This window comes from Vicugna pacos, chromosome 1 (genome assembly GCF_048564905.1).
Source record: "Vicugna pacos chromosome 1, VicPac4, whole genome shotgun sequence".
NCBI classification, from domain to species: Eukaryota; Metazoa; Chordata; class Mammalia; order Artiodactyla; family Camelidae; genus Vicugna; species Vicugna pacos.
In genome coordinates, this window is record NC_132987.1 from 56639754 (window position 1) to 56655207 (window position 15454).

The 15454-nt window shown below is 41.3% G+C and overlaps 1 protein-coding gene across 7 annotated transcripts in view; it reads left to right on the forward strand.

Annotated features, from left to right (window-relative positions):
* LPP (LIM domain containing preferred translocation partner in lipoma) overlaps positions 1–15249 on the forward strand; it is a 629315-nt gene extending 614066 nt beyond the window's left edge. For all 7 annotated transcript variants that reach the window (XM_072962654.1, XM_072962664.1, XM_072962661.1 and 4 more), the window contains one exon: positions 138–15249. In XM_072962654.1, coding sequence (XP_072818755.1) covers positions 138–266 — 129 coding nt within the window. In that variant the 3' untranslated portion in view covers positions 267–15249. The remainder of the gene's footprint in view (positions 1–137) is intronic.
* Positions 15250–15454: the final 205 nt, after the last annotated feature.

Genomic DNA, 15454 nt, shown 5'->3' on the forward strand with positions numbered 1-15454 from the left:
CGTGCTATATCCTGGGGAAGAATTGGGGGGGTTGGTGGTGTGTGAAGAGGAAAGGTAGTAATTGGCCTTGAATGGAATGCAAAGACACATGTTAACATTTGCACTGACATCCTTGTCCTGTGTCTTCATTTTTCCAGGATTGTGGCGGTCTCCTGTCTGAGGGAGACAACCAAGGCTGCTACCCTTTGGATGGACACATTCTCTGCAAGACCTGCAACTCCGCCCGCATCAGGGTGCTGACCGCCAAGGCGAGCACTGACCTTTAAGTTCAGTTGCCTGTTTAGCCGTTAGTTGGTGGCTCTGAGAAAATGAGGAAAATGAAACACAAGAAAAACATAAGAAAAGATGTAGGAAAAGAGAGGAAAGGCAATCAAGCCATAGGGTGGTCTCTACTTCATCCACTATTAACCTTTCTTTAGAAACACACACAGTCTGAGACTTTTTGCTGTTGTTAAGTTCTTACCAAATACACATTTCACATTTAATCATGTAGGACCTTGATGGGCCTTTGTTCCCAAGGACTTCCACATTTTTGCACGGATTATGCTCCATCCCATTCACTTCTGCATTCCTTTAACTTTTAATCCCTGTGTTTGTCTCACTTTTCATCTGGTTGAATGGCTTGTTTTAGTGTGGTATTTGCTGTCACACAGTTTTCCCCGGGTGAGTCTGCCAGCTCACAGGTGCTTTTAGGCTTGAAGGCTCCATCTTATCACTTCCACATTGCCGGTGAACATAAAAGATAGCCATTCTTTTTACTGTGTATTGAAAAATAGATCTTTCTGTCACTCTAAACTGATCGTGTCCCTGGGGGGAAAATGCACAATTATATGTCAGGCTATAAAGCGTTTAAGCTACAAATTACATAGATTAAAACAAGTCCAAATTTAATTTACAGCCCTTTAAATTCAAAGTCTATAGTGACCAGTGGGGCCAGGGTTCATTTGAAAACAGATATTGGTGAGAGAAAACCAAACATCAGTCTTTTTCTAAAGAAACTATAGATGAAGTGTGCTGGATAAAGTGTTTGGGGCTTACATTTGAAAAGCTCATTATTACCCCCAAAATATGGATCTTAAGATTTTCCTTTTCCGTGCTAGCTGGACATAATAATACAAACTTGGTTCTCTCTAGAATGTAACATTTCCAATACTGTCCCACTTTTTCATAGCAGAAATATTGCCACTTTTTTTTCTAATTTCTAAACACAACTACCAAAATTGACTTTTTCTCTAGAAGAAGATAGCTATAAAGCACAGTTCAAATTCTTTTTTTTTTTTTTTCTCCTCCTGGCCCAGGTCCTTTTTGCTTGACAATTGCAAATCAGAGCACATAAAATTGTGTTAGTTTTCTTTAGTTTACTTTAAAAAGACAAGAAAGCTTGAAAAGATTGTGAAACCACAGTTTCATTATTTTTATAATCCTTCTGCAACTCAAATTACATATTGCAGAAGACATTTTCCTATCTTCGATGTGACATTTATACCACACTTTCAAAGACAATCACTGAAAAAAAAATGCCTTTTTGAGCTAAAAATATGCAGAGTCTCTGCCTGGAATCTTTATTCAAACTCTTATTGGGCAGTGGAATGCTTGCCTGCCAACTGCAGAACCACATCTGCTTTGTTAGGTTCCAACGTGTTTCTTTTAAGGAGTGATGCCTCTCTTAGTAGCAGGTTACCGCTTTGTAGACTAAGTATTTTGAATTAAGATTAGTTAAACTTTTCTTCAAACCTTCCACAAGTATATACTTTTAAATTATAAAGTATTTTAAATATACACAAAAATATAAATAATAATATAATGAATCTCTGTGACACCCAGTTTAAGAAACAAATGTAACAAATATAGTTAACATTTCCCTTTAAACCCTTCCCTGATTCCACAGGTATCTTTTTCATGATTAGAAAAAAGTGATAAAGTCAGTTTTCTAGTCTGACTTTTTTTAAATTTTTACTGTTAACACTCAGAAATGAAAAATTATTTGTGCATGTTTTGAATTACAACACTGGCCACAAGAATCGCGGTTAAATTTACTTTAGTAGGAATAATCATAAGGGTGGTTCCAAAAAAAAACATTTTTTTTTTCCAATGAGAAATTCTTAAGCCTGTGGCTCTTCTGAGTTAATCTGTGGCTCATTTGCTGGGGTCACCAGTTTTATTTTAGAGCCACCAGAATTGTAGCTTTTCAAAGTTTCCTTTGACCACTGCCCTTTCCTTACCTCGCAGCCCTTATGTCTTATATTTCTCATCATGTGAAATATAAGGGATTCACTACGGGCAGTGTGTGAATTTTAAGCTACAGTGGCAACTGTATTTCTGAACTTCTGATTTCCAAATTAAAAGCCAGAGCATGCTGATGACCTCAAGGAGCACTGATTATTAGACAATTGGGGTGATAATGTAATCTGCTTGAATTGCTTCAGTGACTTGTTTCCTATGACCTACTTGGAAGAAACTGTCTTTAGGTCAAAAGCAAAGAACCCGACTTATTGAGGGATGACCTTTATCTCTTGAAGTGCAGTCATCCCATTATGAATTTTGCCAAAAGAGGGAGAATTTATGAAATATTTATACTATAAAATGCAATAACATTCTACTTGTTTGTTACATCTAAGTCCTTATGTAACTGAATGTTTACATGCCAAAAAAAAAATGTTGTGAGAAATGCTGTCACAGACCCATCCCTGTGGCATTGCCAGAATCTGCTTGCTTACAATCTTTATAGTGCATTTTTATCACATAACCTCAGAGTATCTTTACCAAAGATTTTTAAAGTAAATCTCTTTTTAACATAGACTTATCATACTTTTATAATAATGAATGTGCACACAGACATATACAGAATATTTAGATTTAGATTTTTTTTTCTTTCACAAGGTATAATAAGGAAAGGATCCTAAAATATTTTATTTCAGGATTTCTTAACTCTATGATTTATATCGCTATCTTGTCTTCTATTAATTGTTTGGTGTCAGCAATGCCAAATCACTCTTTACTGTTTTAGTTACATGAAATTTTGCCTATAACAGAGATATAAAGATCTATCACCTTAAGGTTTATAATTCTATCTTTTGATGTATTGCCTTGATGGTTATCATTTAAATACATAAATAATGGAAAAGAATCAGAGAGTCTATAAGAGAAAGTTTGTAAAAGTATACTGATTTTTTTTTTTAAATTGTCAAGAACACAAATATTTGGTAGTTCCATGTAACGTGAGAGACGTTGGAAAAGGAAAAAAAACCCACTATGTCCTGGGCTCTGTGGACCATTTCAGAATGAGATTTCTCCATTGCCTGGATCCCCAGCTCAAGACAACTCTGTGGAGTCTTATCTGCAAGCAAATTGGCCTTTAAGACTCAAAAATAAGTCTTGTGTCCAAGCAAAATGCATGAGGGCTTTGAGATCTCAGATGTCTCTGCAGCCCAAAGATAGGGGTTCTTTTTCCTCTCATTAACACATTGTTTCTGTAGGAGCAGCTTCTCTGATCAAAATTACTTCATTGAGTGTATGCTGATTAACACAGTGGAGTTATCAGCCCTATCACTGTTGTCCCACTATGAAAGATTCTGCAAAGATGTTTTTGATGTTTCAAGTGTATAAAACTCTAACTCCATTTCAATAAGTATTTTATATTTGGGTGGAGAAGAAGGAAAAGAGCATTTTAGCACGGGGCTGTCAAGAGGGTTTATGGAATATGGACAGGACTCTGAAAGCACAACTTCCAATGGTTTTCCTAGTTAGTAAATATCCTATTAATGTGAACCAGCCAGGAATAACAGTGTTATTTCTATTTGATGTGGTTGGGGCTTCTCTTGTCAAATCTGCCTCGGCTGCCCCTTGGTCCCTCCACTATCAGGTTTTGAAGAGTGTTGGGGAAATGATGGCAGCTGCTAGGGAGATCAGGGAAACACTGATGTGACCTCACAGCCTCTCGCCGCTCCTCTTGGCTTGGGTAGGCCTTTTTTGCCATATACATTTCTAGAAGTATTGCTGTTCTACCTTAGGATTTCACATTTGTAGTTTAAACAAGCGATTGTCCATCTGTTGCCTGGAGCTACAGGACATGTGTGTTATGAATGAAATATGACAGCATGTTCCATACCCTGCTTTAGCCATCTGTAGGAAACCAGGAGGCTGAAAAAGATATACCTCTGTGAAATGTGCCTCAAGTCCATTTCCTGAGATCGCTCTTTTGGTGCACTTTCATGGGAGACAATCAGAGAGCCACGTGTACTTCTGCCTTATTTTTCAAGAACTTTACATTACTATGAATGCTCCACTCAAGTGTCTATCACGTAAATTACCACCCGCACATCTCAAAGATACACTGATCAAAAAGTCAAAATCCAGAGAAGTCTGAACCCTTCACCTTCGTGTATGCTAACAGTATTTCTGTCCTCGCCGTCTCTTGGAAGTGCCTTGTAGATTCCTAAACTAGGAAAGCATCCTTATACCACGAGGTGTGTCTTGGATGTTGTTGATGATTGGGTGGCCTGCCTTGGTGGCCTTCCTCTGGTTTTGTCCGATAATGAAGCCAGAGACTTCCGCTTGCGCCTTTAACACCCGTTCAGCCTATCCACTTCTTTAATTGCCATAACTTTTTGATTTGTCTGTTTTTGTTTTGTTTTGTTTTCTAATTTAATGGTGGACAGAACCAGCTGAGGATCTTGGTTCTGAGTCATTTTGATGGTGCAGTCATGAACATTTCAGGTCAAATTATTTCCTCCACAGGTAACTTTTCTTATGAGGCTGTTGTTAAGCTGACTTATTATTCCAAACCTTTAAAAAGTGATCTGATTAAAGCTATCTGACTTGATGAGAGTCCTTCCTCTTTCTTGCTTTCCCTCGTTTTCTCCCTCCCTCTTCCTTTCTTCCCTTCTTTCCTGCCTCCCTTTGTTCCTCCTGATTTCTACTCATTGATGCTATTCCGCTTGGACTGTTCACAAATAAATTAAATCAATGCATTAGGCTCCTTATGGAATTACGATCATATTAAGGGAAGACTTGTTCTACTGCAAGATATATGCAACCTCCACAAATCCTTCCTTTAAAAGGGCATATTTTCCAGATTGTGTTTATTCATAAAGTGAGGTGAGATAATAGAGTCTTTCAGTTTTATTTTAATGAGTTTTCGTCAGGGATTCAGATCATAGAGTTCTTGGCAAATTCACTTATGACTGCCCTACTTTTCCCAGCTATATGCAAAATGATCTTTCTAAGACTAGGTTAAGGTTCTTTTTTTTTTTTAATCCAAAGCATTTTGACCAACAAAACAATCATGTTTTTAAGTGGTGGCTGGTTATTTTAGATCAGTGAAACTTGAGAATTTTCCTTATGGCAGGGAAAAACGATTATCCTTCTAGAATTTTTACACATATCAGCCTTTTTCCCCGACAATAATATTACATCCTAATACTTGAACACTTGAAAACCTAATACACAGTATTTTTCAGGGGGTGGGGCAGCAGCAGAGGCTTTCCGGAAGCACAGATGACAGGCCTGCAGTCTGTTTATGAAAACAACCTGAGAAGAACAAGCTGGGTCTCTCCGTCAAGCATTTAGGTCTGAGATTCTTTTGAACTCTGACTAACACTGATAAAAACATGTCCTTTCTATCCATTTTTTTTAGTTTCTTTGGAAAAAGCTGATGATTTTAGGAATGTGTTTCCATTTTTGGTTTCTGTCCTCAGTTCCATTTTCTCCAAGTTGACCTTGATTTTCCTTTTTGGGAGGGTCACATGTGAGCAAAGTAAAAGCATACCCAGTACATACATAATTCAGCACATACGTGAATCTGCCCAGAATTAACGATAGTCTCAGTGGGTGTGTTGTTTTGATATATAGGCAGAGGTCGTTGTTTCTGTTTTGTTTTGTTTTTTAACCTGTCTCCAAGAAGAGAGGGACTCAGGAGGGAAGGAAGAATTCCAGTGAAGGGGCAGGTCAATTAAAACGATGACAAGAGAATTCTTGCATAGTCCCACTCTGAGAGTTTTCACAGGGGTTTTAATGATTAGCAATCATAGTTGTTTAAACACATAAAATATTTGTGTTTCCAAGTTTATGAGGCGTTTAAAAATCATTATGGCTAACAATGTATTTTTCCCTTGTCAGAAGAGAGTGAAATGAGAGCATCTTCTCAGCCCCGTGGTATGGCCGTAACTACATAGAACTTTCATAACCCACGTCCTTTCATCCCTCTGCGGGAGGGCTGTAGCTCAGTCTCTTTCTGATGGACGGCGGTGCGTGTTCTTACCTACTCTTGGGCAAGCCACGCTACACCCGAAGCATCTCGGAGGGTCAGATGTTTCTAGTTTCGCACCGCCGGTGTTTCATCCCTTTGCAGTGGGCTTACCTGGTGAGCACAGCGAGCAGTTTCTTCGGCCTGGGGTCTCTTGTTTAAATCCAGTCACCCGCTTTCTGTAATGTCTTGCCTAAACGGCTGCACTCGATTTGTACTGCTTTTCTCCTTTTTTACTTAAAGCACAGAAAACCAATTTTACCGTACTAAGTTTAAAAAGGAAGAAATATAGAATAACACATTTTCCCTTCAATCTAGACAGGGAGAACACTTACTCCTTTCTCTGTTTTACTTCCCCAGCCCTTCTGCAAAAAGTTGTAGACTCTATTTTTAGTTATTCAACATGCAAGTGGCTTATTTCATAGCCAGTTGGTAGAAGATGCATTTTATTAAACTCATTGACTTTTCCCCATTGATACTCCACAAAAAATTACTGGAATCTTTGCCCTTTATTTCTGATTGCTATTTAATTTACAGCAGTTTCTAACCAAACTATTCAGTATCTCTCATTCTAACCTTTGTTATAAGCATAAATTGATACTCTACTTGCAAAAAGTTATATATACTAGAAGGAACAGAGAAACCTACAGCTAATTCCTTTGTGATACTTTAAGATGGTTGCATAAGTCCTTCTCTGTGTGTGTCTTTGTTACTTTTTCCAAGATGCTCATCCATGTATGGGCAAGGGAAAACATCATTCATCTAACTCTGATACATTTACCTAACACACACAAATAGAAGTCTTATTAAATGACACTCACATTCAAGCAACTTGGTACTGAACACAGCTTCTAAATTCAGTTTTCAGCCCCAGGAGTAGAATGATCTACCAAGATTGAGCCAGGTTTCACTATGTCATCTTGTGTTCTGTACCAGTGTAGAGGGTCATAGCTGACCCCAAGCCCCAGTGCTGTTCTACACATAGACTCATGGGTCCTTTAAGGATCTGAATCTCCTGTTATTTTCCTGGCAAGTCACCCTCCCACATCTTCTAGACCTGGCTGGTATGTAGTACCATTCACAGCAGTCCTTTCTACCATTGGGGCAGCTTTTTCTATGAAAATTCTTCCATTTGTTAAATGAAACTCTGGCTCTGAAGCTACAAAAGAAGTCTAATGCCTAAATCTTGGTCTCTAGGTTGGATATTACTACTCTTTCAGCTTTCCTCATTTAGTGACATGGTATCAAGTCCGATCACCCTTCTGCTTCTCCTTTGAACAGTTGGACTCAACAATATTTCCTAATTTTATTTCAATCTACTCAATGAAATGTAGCAATCATTTTGGATCAGACCAGATAACACCACTTTCTTCAGGGCTGAAAGTAAGTAGAATTGGAATCATCCAAAGGAAACTGGCATTCAATGTGGACATCCTCCCAAGGACTCAGACCCAGGAGAGTGGAGGATGGAGGAGGGTAGGTCTCCCATGTGAGCAGAACAGGCATGGCCTTTACTGATTTTGATGTTACCAAGGTCAAAGTCAGTCTGAGACTAGGAAGCGAGCTGGTGCTTGTGTCATCCATGAAATTCCCACTTCTTGGTCAACGTTCACAAAGTCTTCCAGCCTTTTCCCTTTGTCTTTGTCTTTTCAAGAGTAAGACCTGTCTTGTCCATGTGCCCGTACTGCATATGCGAGAAGAGTCCTGGGTACTTCAAAATTTCCACATAAATGTTTCTGGCTGATTGATTTTTGAGACTAGCTTTCATTCTTCTTTGAACAAATGTTTGTATCTGGAGCTGCTATACTTCAGATCAAGTGAGCAACTTCCCTGCTCAGTCAGTCAGGAAGCGTCCTTAGCAGTCCACATTTTCTCTATACTTTTTTCTAAAATCTTTATCTTTTACTCATCTACTCAATTTAATAATCACTCTAAGGGAATCAGCCCGTAAGTAACTTCGATTCAGGCCAACTGCAGTGAGATCAAAGAGGTTCAATCTGTACTCCAGAGGAAGGAATGTAGCATCAGCAAAAGTAATTCTTCCCAGTGGCATCAGTGAGGCTTCCTGGAAGAGTGAAATTTATTAAGAAATCTTGTACTGATTCATCGGCTTGATTTAGAAGTTGAGAGAGGAATATTTAAGGCACCAGAAACAACAGGAGAGCATAGGTTATACCCATAGAAAACCCTCTGCTTTACGTATCACAGATTCTGGAAGGTCCTTATCAGGAGAAATGGCTTCCAGATACTTGGGGTCAGTGAGAAGTGAAAAGCATAGAGGAAGGTTGATTCAATTGTTACTTGCTTTTCCATATCTATATAACTGTAAGATAGGAAAAGCTGTCAAAATATAATCCAGTACATACATCATGAATCAGAAGCTTTTTTGATAATATACAAATGGATATTCGTATCAGCTCATAGCTACATACTGCACTCGTGAACAAACACCCTGTCTTTGAGCCCCCACAAGACTATGAACAAGATGCCTCTTTTCCTATTGCTTCTCGGTCCACTTGATGTTACAATTCCCTTACAGATTTATTGCTAAGGGATAATCCAGACTCTACTTAAACGTCACCTGCATCAAGAAGCTCATTACTTCTTAAGCTCTTCCATTTCCTCCATCCCACTTTGTTCCAGGCTCCAGAACCAGCCTCTGGGGCTTAGGTGCTCCTTGGTGCCACACAAAATTAATCTTTAGTACATAACAAAATGTGCTTCTTCCCTCTGTTTTCTTTCCAAATATATTTTGTTTTTAGCAACACATTTAAAAACAAAACTTTGATTCTTTTTTTTAGCTGAAGGATTATAAATATCCTTAAACATCCTTAAAAATAGTCTGAAGGATTTTCTGAGGGTCAGGTTTTGGAGGTTCTGAGTTTGGGGTTGTGGTTTTTACGTTCTTATTCAAAAGACAAACTGTTCTGACACTTGTTATGTAGCTCCTCCCAGTAACTAACCCATGGAATACACTCGTCATCCCACCTGCTGATAACGACCCTGAAAGGTGAGGAAATGTCAGTGTGTGATCTCCACTTCTAACAAGGAAAGCGCCAAAAGCAGAAGATCATGGTCCTGCTGAAATATATTACTTCTGGCCAGTCGTTCCGTGCGAAAGACGGAGGTTCTATTATGTTCTGGTTTTCTGCAGAAATGTGTAAATTCTTTCATTACTGTCCTGAGTTCCTGTGGAGCTGCAGCAGCATCCTCTGGTCTCTGAGAGAACCAGGCCTGCAGACTCTTCCACCCCTGCCTGGAATTCGAGAGCCCTGATGTCAGAACCTGTCACCAGTCCCCTGGGCAGGACCGGGAGGTGGCTTTCTGAGCTCTAAAATAATAACTCCTAAGAGAGCTTACAAACTGCTTTCGCACGTAGAACAGCCCTGGGAGGAAGGTTATTAATAGCCCTATCCTGGAAGAGAAAGCTGAGGCTCAGAATCGTTAAGTGACTTGCCAAAAGCGATAGAGCTGGTAAATGGCAGATTTGGGGACGCCCCCAGGTCTTGGCATTCCCGTGCCCTCTGCAGGCGTGGCTCTCAGGGCACAGAGAGCACGACGTGTGCGTCTCACAGACCCCCGTGCCCCCACAGGTCACTTCGCTGGCAGGTGGCACAGCCACGTGCGCACCGTGGTGTTCGAGACCATCTGGAGCTTGCGTTCCTTTTCTGTGTCATCCTGTGGGAAACTGCCAGGTGTTCTGTCTGATGGGCAGCGCGGTGGAGTCAGCGAGGACAGGCCACTGCTAGGAGCACACACAGCAGCCCTGAAGTTCACTGTGGCAAGTTTCCCCAGAGACAGTGGTTTGCTTTGCATTAACTGAAAAATTCTCTGGAAATGTGAGGTTCAGAATATCAGCCGAGACCGAATCATTTAGAATTCAGTGGAGTGTGGAGGTGACGTGACCCTTCAGACAAGCCTGTCTCCGGTGGGCCAGGGTGTGTGCCCCACAGAGGCAGGAACCACTGTGGGTAAACAGCGCAGATTCTCTCTCCGGCCACGCTTATTCGAGGCCCACCAAGAATATGACAGCATCAGGCATGATCGAGCCGACCGACCGACCCTGACCTCGAGATGCCTGTGAACAAATGCCCTGGGACTCGTTGCAGTCCTGTGACTTGGCTTTTGCCATTCGATAGCCTGGCTTCCCCAGCTGTTGTCGTTCTGTGATTTGTGTGTGCTTATCACGGGGAGTCTGGTACTGCGCGTTCCCAGCGGACTGACTTGGAAGCCTGAGCATGTTATTCTAGAGCCCGTTCCACGTGGCAGGTCCACAGCTGGGCGGTCCTTCCCTTGAGCTGCACCCCTCAGGAAGCTGTGACTTTTGATGTGTGCACTGGGGTTGTATTTCCTCCCCATGTCTCCTCATAGTTGTTTGGCTTTAAGTTAAAATCTGCTAACTGATAAATAGTATTTCTTTATCTGAGTCAAATCTACTGCAGGGAACCTTTAAGATGATCTTACCTATTAAGCTTTCTAAGCATTTTCCCTTCCTAGATCCACCATCCATCATGGAGGTCTCATCATCCACCTGCTTAATTTCCCTGGGATTCACGAGGGGCAGGTTGAATAACAGATGGCCTCTCACCCCTCTCCAATCTTCACACCTGGGAAATACAGGAGGTGCCGGTGGGGCCAACTAGGGAGTAGCCCTGGCTGAGCTGGCAACATTCAGACCCTGGAAAGGTGCTGCATCTTCCCGTGAGGTTTAATGAATGTTATGATTGACAGAGCAGAAAATGATTCCTGTGGAAGAAATGGCGTACCCCCAGCACAGGAGTGGCTTAGTAGAGGCAGCATTTTGAGAAATTTTCAGAATTATCTAGGTGAGTACTCCTGAGTCAGAGACTCACTTGGCTGGAACCTGTGATGTCTTGTTGGAATAAATGTGAGGCTGTGAATATGAAAAAGCAGCCCTTTAAATAAAAAATAAAAGGCGCCATAAACTCTGACTTATCTTTACATAGTATAAAAGAAATTACTCTTTTTTTTTTCCTTCCTCCATTCTACACAACATTGCCCCCCTCCTACTTAGGGAAAATACCACAGTGCTGTCTTCAAAATACACACCCATGCACGTGAGTGCCCACACGTGCACGCACACACACAAACTCACACACATACACACACAGGCATCTTCCAAGAGAGCTGATCTTTCAAAAAGGAAATCTTATTTTAAAACACTTGGATTTTTCAGGCCAAGAAACTAATAATTTCTAGACCTGACCCATTTTTGTGGCTGCCAAAAAAGAAAAGAAAAAGCTATTTAAATTTTGTATGGCTCCATTTATCTCTTAAAATATGCCAGAGCAATTTGAGGTGGGGGTGGAAACGAAGGTATTTATCCCTCCTGCTTGATTCTCTCTTTACATTTCTATCTGTTGGGAAAAGGATAAAGGATTATTCCTGGGCGATTAGTGTTGATGCATCGTGTCGCCACTTTGTTCGGGGTCTGCTTCGCTTCAGACTGAGGCGTAAGAAAAATCGTTGCTTTTTGGACTCCTTTCCCTCCATCACGAGGGAGTAAATATTAAGCCTGAATGTCTTTCCACGCCAAATTATTTCACTCCATTTCTGACGTCATTTAGAAAATGCAAAAGAGGGCGAAGTAGCTTTTCTTGGATGTATTTCTCCTGTTTTTTTTCTTTCTTGGAGACAAATCTAAAGGGAAAAAAAAACCCAGTTCCTTTTGATCTCTCTTTCTCTTTGGGTGACAGTGATGATCACTTAGTAATTATAAACCAGAAGTAGAAGAGCTCAGCCAGGTTGTGATGTATCTGCCAACATGTCTCATTCCTTCAAATACAGACTTTGAGAGGAAGAGATTTTATCATTTACATGCCAACAATAGGAATGGCCTCATATTTTAACTTTCAAACAGTAAAAGGCGAGTTGATACTTGGGCAGTGTTTGCATTTTACTAGGCCTGTACACCTTGTGCTGAGTGTGTAGGCGAATGCCACTCCATCAGCCTGTCCGGGTGAGCGTGCCAGGAAGTGTCAAAGTGCCTTGGACTCTCCTCACAAGGTGGCAGATCAGAACTGGTGTAGACTGTGCCAGCCTTCTTACTCAACTGAAATATCTGAACTGAGCTGTATCCTTGATGAAGGATATTTAGGGCCCTGGAAGCTAAGTCTCATCACCTACCAACAGTTTATAACGAAGCAGTCGCAAAGCCGTGGTGAAATGACTTTCTTCCTTTCAGTACCCGTTTATTCTGTTGGGAAAGCTGATGAACAAATGATCCAAGAATTATTTCTTCTTAAAGTGAGAACGCACACCTCCCCAATCTCTGAATTAGTCCTCATTCGTGTTCAGGAAGCAGATGAAAGAGCAAACAGAATTAAGGATGATATCGATTGTCTGATTATTTAGCATTAAAAAAATTACGTGATCTCATGTGCCTTAAGCAAAGATTCTAACTAGATGCAAAAGTGTCACCTCTGGATGTAGGGTGGGAATTTTACTATGTTACCTATGCAACTAATTACTCCATTTTTTGTTTTGCCTTTTAAATTTCACCTTTATTGTTAGTTTTGCAGATTTGGGGCTGGCTCTTTCTCTGCTGGGATTATGAGACGCGCCCCCTCAAAAAAGGAAGGGAAAAGGAAGAACTTTCTGGGTAGCAACTCTGTGCCGTCAAGTAGACGTGGCACAAAGACACAGAGCCTGAGGATGGTAATTTTCTCTGAGCCGCACACACCAGCTTTTATTTCATGGCTTTGTCACAGGCTTTTCTCCTTCTGTGCTGTCACCTTTGAGAAAAACGATTGCACCTTCTCCAAGTCTGCCTTTTAACAGCTACAGTTGAGTTGGCAAGACTTCCCCAGCTCTGAATAGAGCCATTTGCCGACTCCGGCCTCTTTGCGAGACTGACTCAAATCTGTGATCTTCTGTTCAGCATACACATCAGCAAAGTGAGAAGATGAGCACTAAATATAGGCTCTATTAACTTTACTTTTAGATTTACTGCCTTCAAAAAGTGCCTATTCTGAGAAACATAAACGTTATTCCTACATAAGTCTGTACACACGGCACCCAGAGTCAGACCGTGAAGCCTTCAAAAACACACCATCGAAAGGAGTAGGTGCTAAGATAAGGAAGCCTTGCCAAAGGGAAGAAAGTCACTCATTTCCAGTATCGCCTCCCGAGTGGCACCGTGGAACAGACTGCAAGCTCATTCCCTGCGCATCCCTTGCTGATACAGCCACTTTGTATTTATATCCTCCTGGATGGTGGCACAGCGCTGAGGCTTCCTGTCCTCTCCCTCAAGGGAATATGTGCTTTCTGGAATTGGAACATTCAGTCAGGAAAAAGAATTGTCGAAGAGAATTAATGAGCCAGGATCTGTATTAGGATATGTGTCATATGTGTGTTTTATAAACTAAGCATTGGTGGGTTTAGCATGTCGGCACATCGCTTCCCCTTTCCTCTCTCAGGCTAACGTCAGTGAAAACTAAAGTCTTGGCTCTGAGAATTGGAGGCTCAGGGGGCCAGATGCCCTTGCCAGATCCTGAGAGCATCTCTCTACTTTGATTCTTCAAAATAGTAGCACGTGTTGTCTAATGGCTTTTGTTTCCATGGTCTGTCCCTGGCACCGTGGCTGCAGCTCTTGTCCGTGGAGCAGGAGCACAGCCTAGGAAGACGGATTCTCCCCCAGCTGTGGCAGTGGGAGAGGGCTCCAGTAAGTGGGACGAGGTGGACGGTGTGTGATTTTAGGAAAAGGGTTGAAGGGAGGACGTGCTTCCAAAAAAGATCTTTCTCAATGTGTCGTCTGACTCAACCAGCTGGCAAATCCCACTTGCCAAGTCGCTCTCTTCCCTTCTAAGTCAGTTGGCTCCATGTTCACTTGGTTCCGCCTCTGCTTTGGGAAAGCAAGATACCTCCAGTTAGCCTGTTCCCAAGGAAGCTCTTGGCATCCTCTTGGTCGTAAAGTTGTCTCCTGTCTCACCCAGTTTCACCAAATGGAGGGGAAGGAGGATAAGGGGTGGAAGATGCTTTCTATGCCGTTGCAGGCAGCCTCCTTCTGTTTGCCATCTCAGGATCTCCACTACTTAAACTGGGGGGGGGGGGGTCACCGTTTCATTAATTTCAAGAAGATGGACCGCCTTCTCTGAGTTGTCATGTTATGAGACCATTTGTCTCCTTGGAGACAGTGATACTCTTCACAAAATCTGTCCAATCTTCCTGTTGATGTTCTTGTTCTGTTCTTACCTTATGCGATTTCAATACTAGTCAATTTCTACTTTTTAGAGAGATGTTAGTGTTAGATAAGAGCTCAAAAATCTCTATGTGATATCAGAAGGGGCATCAGGACACACAGAGTTTTTCCCACACAGTTTTTCCTCCTTGGATCCAAGATGGACCGGGAAAGAGCATCGCATGGCTTTGCTCCAGGTTTCAGTCTGATCGTGACTATGAGAGAGTTTTACGTTAAATGTTAAATGGTATTTATAAGTGGATAGATCAAGGAGAAGGGGGAGAAGAGGAGAAGCCAGGTTTTCTCTGTATTAAATGTGTCAAAGAGCAAGAACTTCCTCCTAAGTACAGGCATAGCCCCGCCATGATCAGCTGCTGGTCTGAGTGACATTCTTTGACTTAGAGAAAGCCACACAAAAAACATACACGGAATATGCCTTTTTTCATGTGTGTGCTACTGGCAGGGCCATGGTATTCCCAGAACACAGATTTCTCTTTTTTATTCTTAGCAAATTGCATTTCGCCACTACATCATGAACCATCACTGATCTACCCAAAATAGGCCTCCTGGTAAGAGAATAGAACCTGTTATAAGCAAGTGATTTGGGTATTTTCTTTTGTATTTATACATTACCAACTATATTAAATCACGTCTCTATTTACTTTCTATCAGTTTTTTCTATCAATTATGTTTTTCCAACGCTGTATAAGAATACATATGAAAATTATATTCCTTTTTTTCTGTTAAAGAATCGCAACTACGTCATTATATTTAGAAATCCAATAAACTCACTACGTTTACTTGCCTGCGTGTGGAATTCTTTCTGAGTGGGACAGCTCCCGCCTCCTTCCTTCCAGCCTCTTTTACTGTGATTCATTTTTTTTACCTCATTGCTTTCCATATGTTCTCCTGAGAGAGGGAACGTCTCTCAAAGCAAATGTGATGCCAACAAGCGTACGAAACACCTACTCTTCTCCACTCTTGAGCACAGACCTTCAAGTTAGACGTGT